General features: G+C 43.8%; 3 protein-coding genes across 5 annotated transcripts; all 3 read left to right on the top strand.

The window, feature by feature from the left end:
* The first annotated feature begins 4356 nt into the window (after positions 1-4356).
* gtf3c6 (general transcription factor IIIC, polypeptide 6, alpha) lies at positions 4357-6489 on the top strand. The gene is made up of 7 exons (XM_062461728.1): positions 4357-4451; positions 4482-4808; positions 4958-5041; positions 5161-5224; positions 5340-5384; positions 5491-5601; positions 5757-6489. The coding sequence occupies exons 2-7, from the start codon at positions 4776-4778 to the stop codon at positions 5894-5896; spliced, it is 477 nt and encodes a 158-aa protein (XP_062317712.1). The 5' UTR covers positions 4357-4451; positions 4482-4775; the 3' UTR covers positions 5897-6489.
* A 1249-nt stretch (positions 6490-7738) lies between these two features.
* calub (calumenin b) lies at positions 7739-11615 on the top strand. 2 transcript variants are annotated; one of them, XM_062461710.1, is made up of 7 exons: positions 7739-7819; positions 8343-8585; positions 8681-8874; positions 9237-9403; positions 9592-9652; positions 9986-10185; positions 10333-11615. In XM_062461710.1, exons 2-7 carry the CDS (start codon positions 8362-8364, stop codon positions 10435-10437), a joined length of 951 nt encoding a protein of 316 aa, XP_062317694.1. In that variant the 5' UTR covers positions 7739-7819; positions 8343-8361; the 3' UTR covers positions 10438-11615. The 2 variants fall into 2 exon arrangements, with proteins under 2 accessions (XP_062317694.1, XP_062317695.1); XM_062461711.1 differs by having other exon boundaries at positions 7759-7819; positions 8347-8585.
* Positions 11616-12295: 680 nt separating this feature from the next.
* On the top strand, positions 12296-18578 carry LOC134021171 (protocadherin beta-10). 2 transcript variants are annotated; one of them, XM_062461708.1, is made up of 16 exons: positions 12296-12528; positions 13097-13321; positions 13425-13642; positions 13964-14020; positions 14096-14188; positions 14313-14399; positions 14499-14609; positions 14706-14876; positions 15089-15179; positions 15346-15452; positions 15993-16193; positions 16286-16417; positions 16527-16605; positions 16702-16895; positions 17026-17046; positions 17176-18578. In XM_062461708.1, exons 2-16 carry the CDS (start codon positions 13228-13230, stop codon positions 18184-18186), a joined length of 2667 nt encoding a protein of 888 aa, XP_062317692.1. In that variant the 5' UTR covers positions 12296-12528; positions 13097-13227; the 3' UTR covers positions 18187-18578. The 2 variants fall into 2 exon arrangements, with proteins under 2 accessions (XP_062317692.1, XP_062317693.1); XM_062461709.1 differs by lacking the exon at positions 14096-14188 and having other exon boundaries at positions 12297-12528.
* Positions 18579-19507: the final 929 nt, after the last annotated feature.

The raw sequence follows: 19507 nt of genomic DNA, 5'->3' as shown, positions 1-19507 counted from the left end.
TCACCGCTTATTCTAAACCTGTGATTTGGCCAACTAGAAGAGTTTACACAGCTATAATTTGGATTATCTATATTAATTCAATACTTTGGATAATTTAAATTTGGCTAGACTATAAAATAATTGCCTATAGCTTATCATAATGTATTTGATATGCCTATAGCCGATGATGATAAATCTCCATTCACCTCCACGCTTAAACATTGACCATAGTTTAGAATTCCTAAAATTGCAAGTCTTAATAATTTGATTCTTGAATTGATTTAATTATTCAAATTACCCCAAAATCACAATGACAGTCAATAGTTTAAATATACAACAGTGAACTGACTAGATTCTCAATCATCTTGCTAGAAAACAGGGTTTGATGAATAGTTGAACAACAAATCGTGTCATGTGGTCCTATACTGGTGTCTGTCCATTGAACTGTCATCACAGTAGGCTACTCAAATATGTTTGAGAAAAACATGGACAGAAAATCCTTCTGTTTTCTCTCCTCGTCGACAGGCGTCCTCACGTTCGAGGCTATTGTTATGATAATGCGTTGTTGATTTCATAAGTGATGTGCAATCTGTCGTTCTCTCAAAATCCAGATTCTATTGAACAAAAATCTGTCCTACCTTTAGAAAAAAAAAATATATATATAACCAAGGTCTCATCCTATTCCCTGGCTCGCTGTGTCAGAAAAAATATGTTTGTAGGCCTACCCTATATTGTTGATAAATAATATAAATTCAAATGTAGGCTATTGTATGCATCTTGTTAATTAATATTTAAACAAAAATTAAATGCAGTCAGTTCAATCATATTTTACACGAGATGAATACGCGGGATCTTTACAGGCCTAAATCAAGTGGAGCTTGAAATTATGCGACGTTGTCTTTACATAAAATTCAGCCTTATCGACGTTCTCTCTCGATCGCTCTCTCTATGCGTGTGTGGGTGTGTGTGTGTATCTGGGTGTGGGTGTATCTGGGTGTGGGTGTAACCATTTTAGGCCTATCAGTCATGAAATCCTAAATGAAAATATGTTGTAGGCCTATGCCAATCCCTATAGTCCGACTGTTTCTGAAACCCAAAAGAATCTTCTCTCAGTTGGGTATGATAATCCAGCCTATCATTGTATTTGACTAGCCTATGTGGTTCAGTAAAATAACAAGAAACTATACAAATGATTCGCGTGTCCACGTTTGAAATCCATTTGAAACGGATTTTAGATTTTAGTGTGCGAAATTAACACAGATTTGTGCTGTTACAAAGATTAGGCTATAGTAGTTTGACTATTGACTCATGGATGGGATAAAAACTTAACAAGCGTGGTTATTTGATCATTGTTATTATAATAATTTCTATATGATCCAACCATATTTTAGATTAGGCTACTCGGCTCTTTACATTCGTTCATCCTGCTTTAAACGTGTTCTGATTCAGTTTAGCTCCACACATTGACCAATAGCTTATGTTCAGAAGAATATACAGCATATAGGATAGCCTCTTTTCACTGCAGAGACAATGCCAACAGAATAACAAATTAATGTAACTATTTTCAACAAAAAATTCCCCTTGCGTAAATAGGCTACACGTCAGTCTATGAATGTTATAGGTAAGTTAACTGTAAACAAATTATGAAAAAAGTAAGTGGGCTATGTAGGCTATTATGCGTAAAAAAAAAAAGAAAGAAAGACAAACAGACGCGCACCGTGTTGACTGGTCTCGCATGGAAATGTGATTAATCTCAACTGAACAAAGTGACCACAAACTGGACCTCATTGGCCTACACGAGCGTTTGCACGCGACTTGTATCCAGACACCTGCTATTCTCCTTTACTAGAACATAGGCTTATGCAGGGGCAAGTGACGACGTTTAATTTATTTCGGCTACACCGAAACAATAGAAACGGGGTAAAGACTACGAATCATTAAGGTTACCTTTATGGGCTAAACATCTCTTACACCTGACCTTTTTTCGAAACTTAAATAAGCTATAAATCTTTTTCAGAAACTGACTGTGCATAGCACAAATCTTTATGGATTATATATCAGGACAGATGTTAACCTATTGTGTGTTGGCCAAATTAGGAAAAAATCTCTTACCAAAGTGCACCATTTTAGCAACGCAGATCTTGCATTCACATACCTGCACTACACACACACACACACACACACAAACATATCCTGACAGAAAACACACACACACGGATACCCTGTCTCAAACACCCATACACACTCATGAACTATCCATGCCACCCACTTGCCTTGCCCTAAGGCATAATCTCAGGGTTGTTGTTTTCCCTGCAACATAGTAGCCCCACCACCGATTTACCCTGTCACTGCTAATAGGGCAATTAACCACCACTACACCCCCCAGGCAAAATGAGACCCCAACCCCCAACCATCCAGCTCCCCAACTTGTCTTTATGACATTTCTGTGACAAAGTGTCTGGCTGGGGTGGACCAGGGGGACCATCTGACACCCTCCAGAGCCTACCGAATGTCAAACACTCCCCTGACCACTCCCTGTCTGCCCCAGGGAAAGCACTGAACACAGCCACACATGCACAGGGGTGGTTCTGTGATGGTGTTGTGATGAGTAACCTTGGCTGAGCGTAACCTTGCACTGGCTATTCATCATTATGGCACCTTTTTAGTAAATTTCGCAATTTGTGATATGGGTTTGACTTCCAAGACAGTTCATATCAGAACACACACACACACACACATTTAGGATTATCTCACATCTCCATTCTTCTGAAATACCCTGGCACCTTATTTACTATAATTCCTTCTTTTCAACTCTATCCCTCTGTCCTTACTCCCTAAGGATAGGCTTCTCCCTAGTCAGTGCTCACCCCCTCGAGCCGTTGCCATAGTAACTTGTTAGCTGGTCGACATGACAACCTCTCCGAGGTCCAGTATTAAAGAAATGATATGGAGGGGGGAAATTGGGAGAGGGAGTGAGAAACAGCGATTGAGAGTGAGACAGACAGAAACAGAGAGAGAGAGATGGGTTGGATAAGCAATAAAATAAAAAAAATTGTATAGACCTGATTCTTTGCAATTTCCCTTAATCCGGCGTAAGAGTCGGCGGGATCAGTATGACACATTTGTCAAATTTATCTGAACAATATTCATATTGTTGTCCGATGGAATAAACTTTTTTTAATTCCAAAACGCCGTTTTCCTATCACATTTAAGCCAAGACTGTTCCCATCACTTTCTGACAAACTACTTTATGAGACGCAACAGTGGTCTAAAGTGGTCATACCTATACCTTTTTTCTACAATAGGCCTATATTATCAAACCGATTTAGTTTTCTTTTAAAAAAAATATGTAGGCCTATGCCTATTGGCTATTTTCATTTGATATCAAACGCAGTTTTCAACAGCTAGGCTATATATAGTATTCGTATTTTATGTAGGCCTATAACGTTTTGTTCTGGGAGCAGAGCCATTCAGATATTTTGCTTTTAAACCGAAGTTTAGGCCTTTCACATTATTTACGATAACCAAAGCTCATATGCCCTACATGCTACTTATTTTAAATTAAACTGTTGGGCGTTAGAATAGGCTAAAGGCCTACAATAATAATAATAATACTTTTCAATTATTGTTGGTACTTAAGGCTATTGTTTCAATTGTATCGTGTCCAATGTGACTTTTAATATTTTATTTCAATATTTGCTATTGTTTTTATCTTATTTCACAAAGAGCTTTCATGCCATTGGTTTTCTAATATTCTGTTATCGAAAAAATACACTTGTACAGTAGACTTATAAGCAGACAGAGAAGGATGAAATGAATGGGGTGACTAGAAATGCATTTTGAATATTCATAGAGAGCAAAAACAGGCCTGAGTAGAAGTTGATTCCTTGTCCAGTTCATAAGAGAGGGTATGGATTTCGGCGATTCACTTCGGCCAAACTGACTCGTGCATGCATGTTGTCTGTAGATACCAATTGCAAGAGTTCAATAAACGGACAGAATATTTCCTTCTGAATGAATTTAGTAATATTAATGCTTTTTAATAATCTCTATATCTCTCAATAACATCTCTCTACTATATATATATATCTTGGATCAGTTTTAAAATAGCTAAGTATGCTACATTAAGATTGCTGTATTTTAATTGCAGTCTAAAGCCAAGAATGTGCACCTGTCCACCTGTAGATGTGTTTTAACTGTTCCCATTGCTAAAAGATTGTTTAAGGAGAGAGAGATGGAGAGAGAAGTAAATTATGCCAGGTAAGGAACCATTGCATACGAGCAGCTGATCTATCAGAAAGACTCAAAGAATGCTGCAAAAGCGCACCCTGGAGGTGATATTTTTGTACTGAAAGAATTTTTGTGGTTCATTCCAAATCGCTCATCAAATGTTTTATGGACCTTACTGGACACCATACTATGTTCAAACGCGGATGTGGAACACGTTTGTTTAGGTTTACGCTTGTAACTATGTCTTTATATATATCTATGCTTGTAACCAGTACAGCCTAACTCCATAGCAATTCGGTGTTGTTAACCCAATTCTTATTGCTAAATAAACCACTTGGTTTGATATTGGTGACTAGTAAGAAAGTAAGGTACGAGAGCAGATGGTGGTGCAGCGACATTGTATCCAAACAACAAATCTAATCTGTGAACTCCATGTCCTCGCCAACTACTGCTAGTTAGCTAGATACTTGTCGAGAAATAGCCCATGGCTAAATAAGGATTTATTAGCTCGGTCAGCTAGCCACTTTAATTACATTAATTATATTCTTGTTGTTATCATCTGTAGAATGTCAGATATTGAAGACGATTGGGAAGAAGAGGTAAGGCTACTGTATCAGCAGTTATCTCTGGTGGTGCATGGTCCCAGTCTAGTGTGTTGGTGCAGTCACAAGTATAGAGATTCACATAGCTTTTACGTGAATTGAGGCTAATGTATGTCTTCCCAATTGGCTTCTACACGTGTATCCAGGAGCAGTTGGTTGTGGTAGAGCTCTCTGGTATTATCAACTCAGATTTCCTGACGAAATGCCAGGGGGGAACTTGCAAGATATTAGTGAGTCCTTAACAATTGAATCTTATTCCAATAACACATTCATTTAGTTTGCAGCACAACCTATACCAAAAAAACATGCTGTTAAGTTTGATCAACCTCTCATCTTTCTCATTTTGAAGGACATTGATAGCGAGCGGCCAATTATGCAAGTAGGGCCATATGTGTTTGCAGGGGAATATGAAGGTAGGAGAAACCCTCATTCTGCCCTCAGCAAAATGTTGAATACTTGCACATTGGTGTTGTGGATATTGGGGGGAAAAATTCTCACCCACCTGTTTCTCTGTCCATCTTCTTGCAGATTTCTTGGGGACCTGTGTACTGTTTCAGGAGCAAGATATTACGGGTACGTTCTTTGCCTTTCCCTGTCTCCTGGCTTGGTCATTCTTGTCTATTTATCTTTTGTGTTCATGACTCAACCCTGCTTTGTTTCCCTGGTCCCTGTGTATCAGGACAGGACACCGACACTGGCCCTCAGCTGAAATACAAATGCCACACCGGGAAAAAACTGATGATGCAACGTATCTTCCTAGCTGAGAAGAAAGAGGGAGAACCCAGCTCGGGTCCGTCCTCACAGATACCGTCAAGCACATACTCCTTAAAAATACACCCCCCAGCCAAACAGTGTATATACATCATACACTATTTTACTTAACCTGACTTGCTCTGTCTAAAGGTTTATTTCAATGTGTTGCTGTTTGTATTGTTGATTGTGCAGAAGAACATGACGTGCCACTACCAGGTGACGGAAAGACTGCGGAGACCCCCTCTCACTCCACCAAGGGCGCAGAGAAGACGGGTAATGTGGAGGAAACGGGACAACAAACCACAGAAGAAGGAGAAATGCATCAGGATTGAGGGAGTTGACCAAACATTAGAGACTGCTGAGATCAGTCACTGACAGCCCTGTGACCTGGACGACGAGGAGCATACAGAAGGATTGGCAGGAGCCTGACAGACGACAAACAGAAAACTACCCTTGACTGAATGGTCTAGGAAAGAGTGTTTAGTTTCTCTTGCCTGGTGCACCTAGTGACTTAGTTTTCCAAACAATGTCTCTGTGACAGGTGTTAGCCAGACAGTGCTCATGACTGACAAGGTGTGTCAACGTAGCTTCATGTGGCTACCAAAAAATATATTCGTCTCGATTGTGGAGCAGGAAATACCTTAATAACTGAAGATTTTTCCTTTCCATTTTGATGTTTAAACTGTTGTGATACACCACAGCTTGAACATATTTTTTAGGGAATGCCTGAAGTAGTCAGGCATTCCCTGACTACTTCTAAAACTAGAAGTAGTCAGTAACAATACCACAAAACTAACTAGAAGTTAGTTTTGTGGTATTGCCTTCAGCCCACACAGTATAGGATTACTGCAGAACATTACCAGTACCTTAATATTGTATATTGTATTGGAACCGTTGATGTTGAAATAAATACACCTGAACTTTTTTTATGTTTGATATTTTGTAGACTTTTGTAACCTTGAAGCCAACTGGATCTTAAGTGACCCTGACAATACATTTTCAGAAGAAGTAGCAATAGGATGTGTAATTCCATGTGCACTTGAAATGTATCCTGAAATACATTGTCAGCCCTACTTGTGACTGTAAAATTGGGCTAATATATAATCGCAAACGCTTTTAAATAGCTCGAAATTTAAGCAGTCTTTCAAAAACGTCTACAAGAGTTTTATTAGTAAACAGGCATTTGTAAGTTGCCTTAAGTGTTCTTTTTATGAATGGAGTTTATATATTACACATTGTTGCAATATCTGGGTTGAGGACGTGGCGGTTATAAGCCAATCCAATCACCGATGCTGCTCTGAAGTGGACCAATCGACGAGCGACAAGGCACTGGAGTGATGGAGTTCCAAAAAGCTGCATCTGTAACGCCATTGGCTATCGGACTCGTCCTAGCCCAGGAAACGATGGTAAAGTAAAGGGTGTGTATCCGGGCCGGAGAGAACCTCCACCACGTCCACTACAGTGAAACTAGCCTCAATAGTCTTCAACTCCATTTCCGGGTTCACGAATTTGCTTTCAAAGTAAGAGCCTGAGACGTCGGAGACATAACTGTTAAGTAAATCCCAGTTGAAGAGCGGATTCAACATAAATTAAGATCTTTGTAATTGATCAGTCTTGTTATTTGTACCAAGCTGTAAAATAAGTACATAAACATGTCAAAATGCACAGAAAGTACAAATGTAAATACCAAAAAAAACATGTTTGTTAATATTATTAACAACGTTTTGTCAAAGTAATAACAAATTGGACGTACGGAATATAGGCCTACATTGCCTCCATTAATATTAAACATATTTTGGACACTCAGTGAGGCTTAAGAAACCAGCCATTGAAATTTACTAACAAACCTGATATTTTGTTTGTATATTGCATACATGGCCATGGGATTAATTAATTAATTAATGTAGCCAACAACAAGTGTTCTGAGCCCCACTTATTGAAATTCCAAAGACACTTTAAAGCACCAGTCAACATCAATTGATACTGTAGGAAAATTCCTCCCATACGCCATGTACATTATAGAGTATCCCATTTATTATTATTGTTATTAAGTACTCTAATTATTCTCACATTCCTAAATACAATTCACTTTGTGAAACACATATTTCTTATCGTGTTCATGTAGCTGTAACTTCGTCTCGTGACCTTTACTTTGAAATACTTTTAATGAAATACTCCGGAAACGAGATTCATTATTGAGGCTGGCTTGACGCTGCTTCAATATCCAGACCCGACAGACAAAAAAAAAGAGACCGGTAAGTTTAATTGTCTTTTGTTTGAAAAAGGAGAAATGGCAATGTAAGGAAACACTAGTCTATAAATGCAAGTAGATTGACTAAATCTATGCTTTTAGTAGCATGCCAGGTGAAGTGGACGTAGTCAACAGAGGTTACTACTGGTACAGCTAGCTACTGCTAGCTTGCTGTATGGTCAAGTTAGTAAATTCGACAAACCCACATTTATGTTTCGGTACTATGGATAATCTAGACATACGCTTGTCTGTTAAATTACAATTCACTGTCCCTGTGTTGCGGAATATGTAGATAGGTGATGCCTATATGTCAAAAAATTCAAAACGAAGGGTAGACATTAAAATAATGCATCAGACTGACATAAAGTTTACTGCACTAATACTACTAAGAAATTCAGCTTTCATCTGTCGGAAGTAATTTATGCAAATCACGGATTAACATCCACTAAGAATTAAGGACATCACACAACTGATCCCTGTACTATTTAAATGTGTTATTTACACAGATCCCTTTCTCTCTGTCCCAGGCAGTGTGTCTTTGTGACGATGGAGCTGCGACCATTTATCATGATGTGCTTTGCACTGTGTGTGGTTTACGCCACCAGTAAACCCACTGAGAAGAAGGACCGTGTCCACCATGACGATCTGCTCAGCGACCGGGATCACGATGACCAGGAGAACTTTGACTATGACCACGAAGCCTTTCTGGGACAGGATGAGGCCAAGACCTTTGATCAACTAACACCAGAAGAGAGCAAAGAGAGACTCGGGTAAAACACGAGTTTCACACCATCTCCCACTCGCGTAAATATACACGCCTTCTTAAACTGCCTATTTTAACGTCCCTCCCTCTCTCTCTCTTTAGTATGCTGGTAGAGCGTATAGATGAGGACAGAGATGGATATGTGTCTACTGAAGAGATGAAAAAGTGGATTAAGCACGCTCAGAAGAGATGGATCTACGATGATGTGGACCGCCAGTGGAAGGGTCATGACCTCAACGGGGATGGTCAGGTGTCCTGGGAGGAATACAAGAATGCCACATATGGATATATACTTGGTAAGTACACGCTTGTCAGCACACATGATTCCGTGTCCTTCCTTGCAAAGGAACACAAAGCTATAATTTACATTTACATGTACATTTAGTCATTTAGCAGACGCTCTTATCCAGAGCGACTTACAGTAAGTACAGGGACATTCTTCCCGAAGCAAGTAGGGTGAAGTGCCTTGCCCAAGGACACAACGTCATTAGGCACAGCCGGGAATCGATCCGGCGACCTTCTGATTACTAGCCCGATTCTTTAACCGCTCAGCCACCTGACTCCCTATAATTTAGCTGTTTACCTAAAAAAAAAAAAAAAAAAAACATGACGAACCTCCACCAGTGCAAGTTTGTTGACCCATCTTTGCGATCTTCAGATGATCCAGACCCCGAAGATGGCTTCAGCTACAGGCAGATGATGGCTCGGGATGAGAGAAGGTTCAAGATGGCCGACCTGGATGCAGACAGTAAAGCAAATAAGGAGGAGTTCACAGCCTTCCTCCACCCTGAGGAGTATGACCATATGAAGGACATAGTAGTGCTGGTGGGTCACGCACCCACAAGTACACACTCACGCAAAGAAATACTGCACATATAAATGTACACACTCACGCAAACTAATACTGCACATAGAAATGTACACATTTACGCATACAGGTACTGGACTGGAACTTGTTTGTTTTGAATGGTAACCCTGGTGTTCATGCACTGTGTTCTCCTTCCTTGCTGTAGGAGACCATGGAGGACATAGACAAAAATGGAGATGGTTTCATTGACCTAGAGGAGTACATAGGTGAGTTATAACTTATTTACATTTGTCAATGTATTAATTTATCCCCTTTGATCAAAAGCGACACACAGATCTACAGCAGAAAGTCAAGGATTATAAGTGCATCGTTCTAACAGTTTTGGTTGTATTTTGTCAATGAATGTTTAGTATATGTTTAGTGTTTGCACCTCCCTGCCACAGTAAATTCCGTGTTTGTATAACATACATGGCGAATAAACCGAATTCTGATTCTGATTCTGATGAATGGCATTTTACCAGGTGCATTACATAGGCATTCCAGTAGGAAGTCCCTCTCACATTCCTTACTCTTTCCCGGTCTTGCTGTGTCACCTGCAGGTGACATGTACAACCAGGAGGGGGACCCATCAGAGCCAGAATGGGTGAGGACAGAGAGGGAGCAGTTCACAGAGTTCAGAGACAAAAACAAAGATGGCCGCATGGACAAGGAAGAGACCAGAGACTGGATACTGCCCTCCGACTATGACCACGCAGAGGCCGAGGCCAAGCACCTGGTCTACGAGTCTGATACAGACAAGGTGTGTACGTGTGTGTGTGTACGCGTGTGCATGCTCGCCTTTGCGTCAGTGTGTTTACACTGCCGGTGTTCTCCTATTATTCTGAATTGAGCACACAGAAGCCAAACAGCTAACCAGTGACTAACGGATGTGCTGTTTCTCCACTAGGATGGCCGTCTGACCAAGGCGGAGATCGTGGAGAAGTACGACCTGTTTGTGGGCAGTCAGGCCACAGACTTTGGGGAAGCCCTGGCACGACACGATGAGTTCTAACTTGCGAGGGCGCGGAGCTCCTCTCTACTGACACTACGTTCCCCTTGGAAGTGCTCTACTTTAGGCTCTGGTGAGAAGCAGTGCACTGGTGGGGGGGATACCTGCCCTGCCACGCTAATGCTACGGACAGTAATTTATTTGCAATCTTGATCGTAATCCCTTAGACATATGAGTATGCTCAGAGGGGTGCACAGCTGGTGTCTCCTGGTAGATAATGGCATCCCAACCGTGGCCAACCGATATATCCTCGCCTCTTCTCTACTTTCACTGCAACCCAATCAAGAACGAGCAAAAGAACAAGCAGTATTTCCTTCATATCTGTGTCGTGTGCAAATCCCTTATGGTTCTGTTTGACTGACCATATAAACCCTTTGAGTTTTGTTTTAGTTTAGTAGCCATATTGACACCTTTTAGGTCATGTATGCAGTGAACTGCAGACTAGCACGTGTGTAGTGTTGCAGTATTCTGTGATGCACTGAACTAGGAATCGTTAATGCAGACCATTTAAATTGTGAAACACCTGGGCCCGGTCCCAAATCCACGGCTAGCCACGGCTCGTTGGTAAACCATGTTTGAGTCAAGGCTTCTGCTTTGGGGCCATTGAAGACTGTTGTATACTCGTGCAATATGGTAGTACCTGTGGACCAGGGGGGTGCGTCTGCCAGCACCGGTCCTCAGTGCCCCCCGTGATGTTCACAGTGCCAGCTAAAGGGGGGGTTGAATGACACTAGGGGTGTGTCCAGTAGAGCTATGTCACCAGCCCCTATTCGGGTCACTGCTTGTCTGCCCATCTTTCTTTTTCCTCTCGTCCCCAAAGGGAAAGGCCTCTGTGTGTTTTTTGTGTTGTCATCACTTTGTGCCTTTTTCCTCTTTAATGGTTTAAGTTTGAGATTGGTCGATGCCTGCATGTCAACTAAACCTTCACCAGAAATGCATACACACATTTGTATATTTTTTGTGCCAATTTAAAAGGCGTATATTGAAAGCTTTGGGAAATAAACTTTCAAAGGACTGTTTTTAAGACCTTTTCTGTTATCTCTGTGAAGGTTTGTTCTGTACCTCTATCAATATTTGTATTATGCTCCTAACCTCTGCAACCCTTTATAACCACTGTCAATAAGTTGTGTGATATGAAATTGTAATGTATTGTAATATGATAAAGCAGTTTTTGTTTTGTTTTTTATAACTTGTTCACTGAAACAATGGGCCTTTCACTAATGACTTCACTATATTTAGATATATAAATATAAAATAACTACAGACTGAGCAGTACTGTAACAAGCAGGTCCAATTCAGGGTCCAAAAATGCCTTTTTCCAATAAAAGGTCATACAGTACATTTGAACAGTGACTTATTGATATAAATGTACTAATGTGCATATACCCAGCTCTTGTGTGTACGCATGCCTTGCGTGTGAGAGTGTCCATGCACCAGTATGTGTCTTTGGAGATTTGGGTTAATCCAATGTCAGGTGAAAAGCTGACGTTTGATAGGTAATCCCTGTCCGAATGTGTTAATCAAATAGAAGTTCTTTCCAACAACAGTTAAGGAAAACACATTGGACCAAATTGTATATACCAGCATAACTCTCAATCTGTGTTGTTTTATGACATTACACACGTTCAAGAACCAGTATCACAGTTTCTTTTTAGATTAGGTTGAGGCATTATCACACATAATCTGCTTGGATATCAGACTGGTGTCTGTCTATCAGGCAGTGACCTGTGACTCTTATCTCTGACTTCCCATCAGGGTGCCAGTCTGTTAGCTACCGGAGCTGTGATTGGTCAGTTTTCAAGCCTGGGTCAGGTGAAGCCCACCTTCATGGTTTAGCCTCTGAGCTGACAGTAATCCTCGCAACACTCCCTCTGAGCTGCTCCCTGTTCCTGTTTTAACCTGTGTACAGTCTAAGGTATTTACTCGTTGGTGCCGTACGCTCGAGAGTGTGTCTGTGTGTGTGACAGCGTGTGTGTATCGCTGCGAGACGGTCGGACTGAACAGGACGGTGTGGAGGAGGAGTAATGATGTTTTTCCCAAATGTCGAGCAGAGGGAGAATCGCAGAGAACTTTCTACGGATCTGACTCCCACAGGTCAGTCAGCATAGGATGATGTGTGTGAGCGTGTGTGTATGAGAGAGATAGGGTGGCGCAGCTCCAGCCAAGGGGATTCCCCATCTACCAAGACTTGAACTGTCGATGTCACAAGGCTGACACATAATTACACAGCACACTGGACTACCGAGGACACTTCGGAACGTACACAGAATGAACTGTCCTGGTCAATCTTGTTTGTGGATGTCTGCGTTTACGGCAGAGAGTTTTGGGTGTCGGGGAATGTGTTTAGAGAATGGTGAGGGAGATAGGGGGAGGAGAGAGAGAGTGGTCTGTCCTAACCTGAGACAGAGGAGAGTGGTCTGTCCTAACCTGAGGCAGAGGAGAGTGGTCTGTCCTAACCTGAGACAGGGGAGAGTGGTCTGTCTCACTCTCACAGAGCTGGAAACCCACTTACAGGGATTGGATGGAATTAAAGGAGTGTAAGCGTGTCAGTGCGTGTTTGGGTTGGGTACTGACAATCTTGACCTCATTCGAATTCTACAGTTCCCTTACTTTTGCACGGCTTTAGCTTTACAGACTTTCCACCACTCCCTATATCTTCCAGAAGCTGACTAGAGCAGGCAAGGGGTTGTGGTGGTAGAAGAAGTGACACCTGAGGCCTGGTCAAGAAGTGACACCTGAGGCCTGGTCAAGACCAGGGTCTGGAACTGAGCCCAAGGCCTGCTCAGCCCAGGGATGCCCCGGGCTAGGCTGCAGCTATGGAGGCTGCCTCTGTTGAGGCTGCTGGCCTCCTCTCTGGTGCTATATGTCTGCCTACACAGAACCTCAGGTAAACACAAATTCGAATATTTTCCCCCATATGACTTGAAGTCAGAGTTGACCATCAAAAATATTTCTGAGTTGGTCAAATTGGTGTGTGTGTGCCTGAACAGGCATGTCCGGTTGGGGAGGATGTTTTGAAGGCCAGGATGTGTTTGCGACCGTCAGAGAGAACAGTCACATGGGACAGCTCGTCGCTGAGCTAGTTGTAGACACAGAGACAGCCAATGGGATTCACTGGAGCCTCACCGGGCAGAATGCTGATTGGTTCTTCCTGGAGGGCATAAACCTCCGACTCAACACATCATCAGAGAAGGTCCTGGATAGAGAGGTAAGCACAGTTGGATCATGATTCTCCAAAACTTGGACCAGTGCTCTTCATTACATTTCAACAGTAAAGGGCTATGGAAGATCTGTCTGTAGTCGTCATAGTTGTCAGCACAGTTGTCTGGTCTTCCTATGTGTCCTAGCCTGGACTCAATATGATGCATTAGAACAGGGTGTATTAATGACGCATCAAATAGCTGGACCACATATAAACACAGGAAGTGACTGAACTAAACCTGTCCCCCTCGTCCTATTCCAGGTGCTTTACTTCAGTAGATCTAATTTGGCGTAAAAGAGATAAAGAGATTACGGTGTTGATTTTCAGGCGCAGGGGCAAATCCTTATGGCGGCGCTGACTTGCTATGAAGATCACAATGTTCAGGTACATCCGTTTCTGTATTTGCTGGTCCCCTTTGCTGTGGAATAGTGTGTTAAAACGGGTGTATTTGTGTTGCAGAATAAATATAGGATCATGGTGGAGATTCTAAATGAGAATGATAATTTGCCTGTGTTTGTAAATACTACTGTCCAGCCACTCATTATCAGTGAGGTAGGAACACACAGCACCTACCTTCCACACATACACACAGACACAAAAACTGATAAAAAGCATACAGAGTTCTCACCATGAACTGCTGGTTTTATTGATGATCTGCCTCTTCCTGGTTGTCTAGCTGACAGCTGTGAACACATTGGTGTTCTCTGTCCTGGCTGTTGATGCAGATGGAGACACCATCATATACTCCATTGACCAATCATCGGTACGACATTAACACATGCTTACAAGAAACCCATGATCAGAAAACAGTATGTAGCTATCCCCACTGCACCACCATAAACGTGTGTGTGTGTGTGTTCAGCCTGACGCTGATTACTTCAAGGTGGACCTCCCTAACAGTGGGACTGTGATGCTTGTGAAACCTCTGGACTATGAGACCAAGACCCAGCTGAACGTAACCATCTACGCGACGGTACCCTCCCCACACCTGTTTAACTCTCTGGCTGTTTCACACTGTTGCTGCTATAGGCCCTGTCGGCTTCATTGTGTATGGTCTGCTGTGCTGCAGGAGATGAACACACCAGAGCAGTTCATGACCAGCATTACCGTCACCGTCGACGTCACAGACGGAGACGACCAGTACCCACAATTCCTGCCCTGCACGCTACTCTTCCAGGACCAATCCAGTCGCATCTGCGCCAACCCTGTGTACTCTGTCAACGTAACAGAAGGAGAACAGGTCCTCCATGTTTTTTTTATTTTTATTTATTTATTTCACATAATGTTTTCATTTAGCAGACCAGCTTTTGTCCAAAGCGTCAAATAAGTCTCTATATCTGCAGTAAAATTCTCTACCCCTGAGATATATCCACCCCTATATATACCTCTCGCCTGGTGTGTTTTGGGCCCGTTGTGATGGTGTCATGTTTGCGTGTGGCGTCTGTGCTGTAGGATATTGTCCTGGACTTCTCTCCTGGACCTATCCACGCTGTAGACGGTGACAGAAGTCTCAGCTCTCCGCTCAACTACACCATCCTGTCAGGTACTTAACAGTATGCTACTCTACTCTACACCACACACACACACATCATAGCTACAAAACACACTAGAAATAAATTGAGTGGGATGCTACACAGCATCACGTGATGAAACTGTGTTGCCCTGTGTGTGTGTGTGTGTTGTGTGTGCGCGCGCGTGTGCATGGCCAGGGGCCGATAATGGCCGTTTTCTAATGGATAGAGTGACAGGGGAAGTCAGACTAACTCGGGGAGTGGAAGACAGACTCCTCACACCAACACTGCGTCTACGAATCATGGTGATTTATGGTGACACACACACATGCAGGTCAAGTTCAGATTACACGCAAGCTCACAGTAAACTTTATCTTCCTTTCTCTTTCTCCCTCTCTTTCTCTCTCTCTCTCTCTCTCTCTCTCTCTCTCTCTCTCTCTCTCTCTCTCTCTCTCTCTCTCTCTCTCTCTCTCTCTCTCTCTCTCTCTCTCTTTTCTCTCTCTCTTCCTCTCTCTCTCTCTCTCTCTCTCTCTCTCTATCCCTCGCTCTCTCTCTCTATCCCTCGCTCTCTCTCTCTCTCTTTCTCTCTCTCTCTCTCTCTCTCTCTCTCTCTCTCTCTCTCTCTCTCTCCCTCTCTCTCTCTCTCTCTCTCTCTCTCTCTCCCTCTCTCTCTCTCTCTCTCTCTTCTCTCTCTCTCTCTCTCTCTCTCTCTCTCTCTCTCTCTCTCTCTCTCTCTCTCTCTCTCTCTCTCTCTCTCTCTCTGTCTTTCTCTCTCTCTCTCTCTCTGTCTTTCTCTCTCTCTCTCTCTCTCTCTCTCTCTCTCTCTCTCTCTCCCTCTCTCTCAGGCATACCAGAGGGATGACCCTCGGAAGTACTCGGTTGCCACCGTGCTGATCCGTGTTCTGGCAGTGAACCGGTTCCCTCCGCAGTTTGACCGGGCCGCATACCGGGGCTTTGTGATGGAGGGCAACAGCCCCGTCTCCCTGGTCAACACCTACGGCAACACGGTGCTGATGCTGCACGTGCAGGACCAGGACTTCTCAGACGTACGTGCACACACACACACACACAGACACACGCACAAACGTACACACTCACACAGCGTCTGATGCATGCCATTCACTCCTTCAATCGCCAGGGAGTCAATCACAGGATACAATTCTTCTTGAATCCCACATCTGAGCACACTCAGTTCTATCACGTCACACAAGATGGGCTTTTGATCGCCCGGACCAATGAGCTGATGCCGTCGCAGAAACACATGCTAGAGGTGAGCTGTGATTGGGTGGATCCCGGTGTCTGTTACGTGAGAGTGTGTGTCATGGTGATGAGGTGGTTAGACTGGGCAGAGCTCACCGTGTTGTGATGATGTGGTCCAGGTAGTGGCTTTGGATCAGGAGTCTGGTGAAACCGCCCAAGCCTCTATACTGGTGCAGGTGTTGTACGATGGACAAGAAGGTAACACACACTTACACCTCCACATGCAAACGCCAACATGCTTCAATGAACATACAAATGTTGTCGACTTGATGTAGTGTGCGTGTGTGTGTGCAGTACCTCAGGGCCCGCTGGGGGAGGTGGGGCGCATGAACGCCTGTCGTTTGGGCAAAGCTGTAGGCCTGTGTTGTGTGCTCATGAGCATACTGATGTGCATCCTGTGGGCCATGATGCACCTGCTCCGGAGACACTGGGGGAAGAGCGAGCCCTCCGACCGGGGCTGTGTGGCCCAGGGAAAACACCCCAACGTGGTGAGACGGCCATCGTTAAACCTTAAGAACCCCTCACGCCCTCAATAGGAAGAAACAAACACACCTACACACACAAAAATGACTCTCTTCGTGACTCGTGTTGTCTTCTGTCTTCTCCACTGCCCCCTAGAGTTTACGGTGGTTCCAGGTGGTGAGTTTCTTCACATCCTTCTCGTCCTCTTCTTTCTCCTCCTCCTCTATCTCATCTTCGGGCTGGTTGTGACCCCTTGCTGGTGCGTGTTCCATCCCCGTTTCTCTCTAACTGTCCTGTCCTCCTCAGGTGAGCCATCGCAATCCCATGCCTGTCCGCGATGAGGTTATCTTCCACAATGAGGCTCTCACCGACTGCACCTCCACCTTCGGCCTCCAGGGCAAACAGGGTATCTACTTCAGGAATGGCCCCAACGGAGGCCTCGATCCCCCCAGCAAGTCTAACCTGCCTCTCCCCAGCCTCAGCCCCACCTTGACTAACTTCAGCCCTGCACTGCTCGATACCATGTGTGCACCACTCAGCTGCACCCCTCCATTTTCCAGTATCTCTTCCAGCCCTGCTCACCCTAGCACCAGTCCTCCTCCATCTTCTGCCCCCTCCAGCCCTCCTCTTCAGTCTCCTGCTCCCCAAAACACCAGTCCTCCTTCCCCTATGTCTTCACCCATCTCTATCCACAGAGCCACACCTTTCCATCCATACCTCCCCACTCTTTCAACAGTTACTTTACTCACTTCACCCCAGCCACCGAAAGACTCGGTTCCACCTAAGGTCAACTCAAGGGTGCCCAGTGATACACCCACAGAACAGGACCCCCCCGCTCAACTCCCACCTCTGCCTCCTCCACGACCCCCACCGGTGCTTACACCCCCCATCGTCGATGACACAGGCACACCCCCACCCACCCCCGAATCCACCCGCACACCAGAGTCCCCCGCGTTGTCCATTAATACACCCACCCACACGGCACCTCCCCCCGTCCAATGGCGTGTCACCTCCCCCTCTCCACCCGAAACACCGTCCGAGGTAAACTGCCCCCCTCCTTGCTCCGAGAAGACCCACACGCCCAGGGAGGCGGGAGCGGGCACAGGGAGCCCAACTGGAAAGCAGCCAGCTTGCTCGCACTCTGGAGAGACCCCTGGCAGCGAGAAAGAGGATGAGGAGGACATTCAGGGGGATGAAGATGCAGAGCAGAACTGTCTGAGGAACGAGGATCATGACAGGGAGGATGAAGAGCTGGCGAGAGCCCTCGAACGCCTACAGCCCGTCTTCCTCACCTTCCGACCTGGCGCAAAGAAGTAAGTATCAGCAGACCAATCAGAGAGACTGACTGAAGACTGACTGAAGTGATTGGATTACACATTGTGTCTGGGGGGGAGACATCAAATATTGATATCCACTGTCATCACGTAACAAAAATCCTACACATTTTATATATGATTTAATATAATAAGGAGTTGTCGGTTATCTGTGGCACACAGTCAGGTGATTGTATTTTTGTGAGTGGTTATTTATTAAGTTCAATGCAATTGTACCAATTATAATTGGTTGTTGTTAATGGAGGTTTCTGTATACCTACTGTCTATGTCTCTATAAACTGCCTTCCATTTCTTAAGTAATCCATAATATGTGACTAGTTTACCCACTGACTTGTCAGTTTTCAAACTGTGATATAAATAAATGGTATCCCATGAAATGAATACTGATTTACTTTTTTGATTGCATTCAGTTCTGAAGTTATTGGTTCATGTGATTGTAATGTTTGGAACAATGCTCATGTTAGTAACAGATCAGCCTGTAACAGAAAAACTCAAATCTCAACCCCACATAATGAGAGAATTCTTCTTTATATGTAAATGTGTTTGGATTCTCATTTGGAAAGACAGTTTTTTCAGTCCTCTCATTCCACCCTCTATTATTACGTCATTAACATCAATGGTAGCTCCCTTAGTAAACAGGGGAACATTCCCTCCATGCTTTAACGATGTGTTATGTGTGGTGTGACATGAACACAAGTCCCACTAAATAAATAACAGCCACATTCCCCTGTCTGCAGGTCCTGCTGTGTGGTGACTGGTCAGAGGGACATCGAGGCCCTATACTAGAGTAGCTACTGTTGCCTTTATAAGAAACATGGTTTCAGAGTGACTGATATTGGTATGTTGGACATTTAGGGTTAGGGTGTGGGTCAGAGATTATATCTATACGGTATTCTCTTTACAGCGCATGTGTGATATGTGCATCATAATCCTATCTCAATTTATGGGATATGTGCATCATAATCCTATCTCAATTTATCTGTGTCTCATCACCTAACAAGACCACTCCACACACACACACACACACACACACCAGTGTCTGATTGAAGTCTTGTCTGTGCTGTGCCTGTGGAGACAAGAGCTCACAACAGTTCAAACAAGATAGATCCACCAGGTAGATTGAGGTGGTTCCTGTTTTCTGGTAGATAAAACACCTGTGGGCCAATATCACAAGTCTGCATCTGAAAATCCCTCCTGACTCCAGGATATGTGACTGTGTTTGTGTCTGTGTTCATTGGGGGTGCAGATTCTTGGAAGAACATCTCATCCTATGGGTCCATTCTCCTCTAACCCATAGTTCAGGA

This window comes from Osmerus eperlanus, chromosome 5 (assembly GCF_963692335.1).
Source record: "Osmerus eperlanus chromosome 5, fOsmEpe2.1, whole genome shotgun sequence".
NCBI classification, from domain to species: Eukaryota; Metazoa; Chordata; class Actinopteri; order Osmeriformes; family Osmeridae; genus Osmerus; species Osmerus eperlanus.
Note: the sequence above shows the minus strand (reverse complement) of the source record. Positions and strands in the feature narration are given on the sequence as shown.

What these genes read in the sequence shown, in the direction of transcription:
- LOC134021171 (XM_062461708.1), top strand. Translation starts at nt 13,228, where the DNA reads ATGCCCCGGGCTAGGCTGCAGCTATGGAGGCTGCCTCTGTTGAGGCTG. An exon ending in CAACTACACCATCCTGTCAG is followed by an intron (nt 15,180 to 15,345) that starts GTACTTAACAGT and finishes GTGCATGGCCAG; the next exon opens with GGGCCGATAATGGCCGTTTT. An exon ending in AGGACCAGGACTTCTCAGAC is followed by an intron (nt 16,194 to 16,285) that starts GTACGTGCACAC and finishes TTCAATCGCCAG; the next exon opens with GGAGTCAATCACAGGATACA.
- gtf3c6 (XM_062461728.1), top strand. Translation starts at nt 4,776, where the DNA reads ATGTCAGATATTGAAGACGATTGGGAAGAAGAG. An exon ending in GGGGAACTTGCAAGATATTA is followed by an intron (nt 5,042 to 5,160) that starts GTGAGTCCTTAA and finishes CTCATTTTGAAG; the next exon opens with GACATTGATAGCGAGCGGCC. An exon ending in GTTTGCAGGGGAATATGAAG is followed by an intron (nt 5,225 to 5,339) that starts GTAGGAGAAACC and finishes ATCTTCTTGCAG; the next exon opens with ATTTCTTGGGGACCTGTGTA.
- calub (XM_062461710.1), top strand. Translation starts at nt 8,362, where the DNA reads ATGGAGCTGCGACCATTTATCATGATGTGCTTTGCACTGTGTGTGGTT. An exon ending in TGACCTAGAGGAGTACATAG is followed by an intron (nt 9,653 to 9,985) that starts GTGAGTTATAAC and finishes TGTCACCTGCAG; the next exon opens with GTGACATGTACAACCAGGAG. An exon ending in ACGAGTCTGATACAGACAAG is followed by an intron (nt 10,186 to 10,332) that starts GTGTGTACGTGT and finishes TTTCTCCACTAG; the next exon opens with GATGGCCGTCTGACCAAGGC.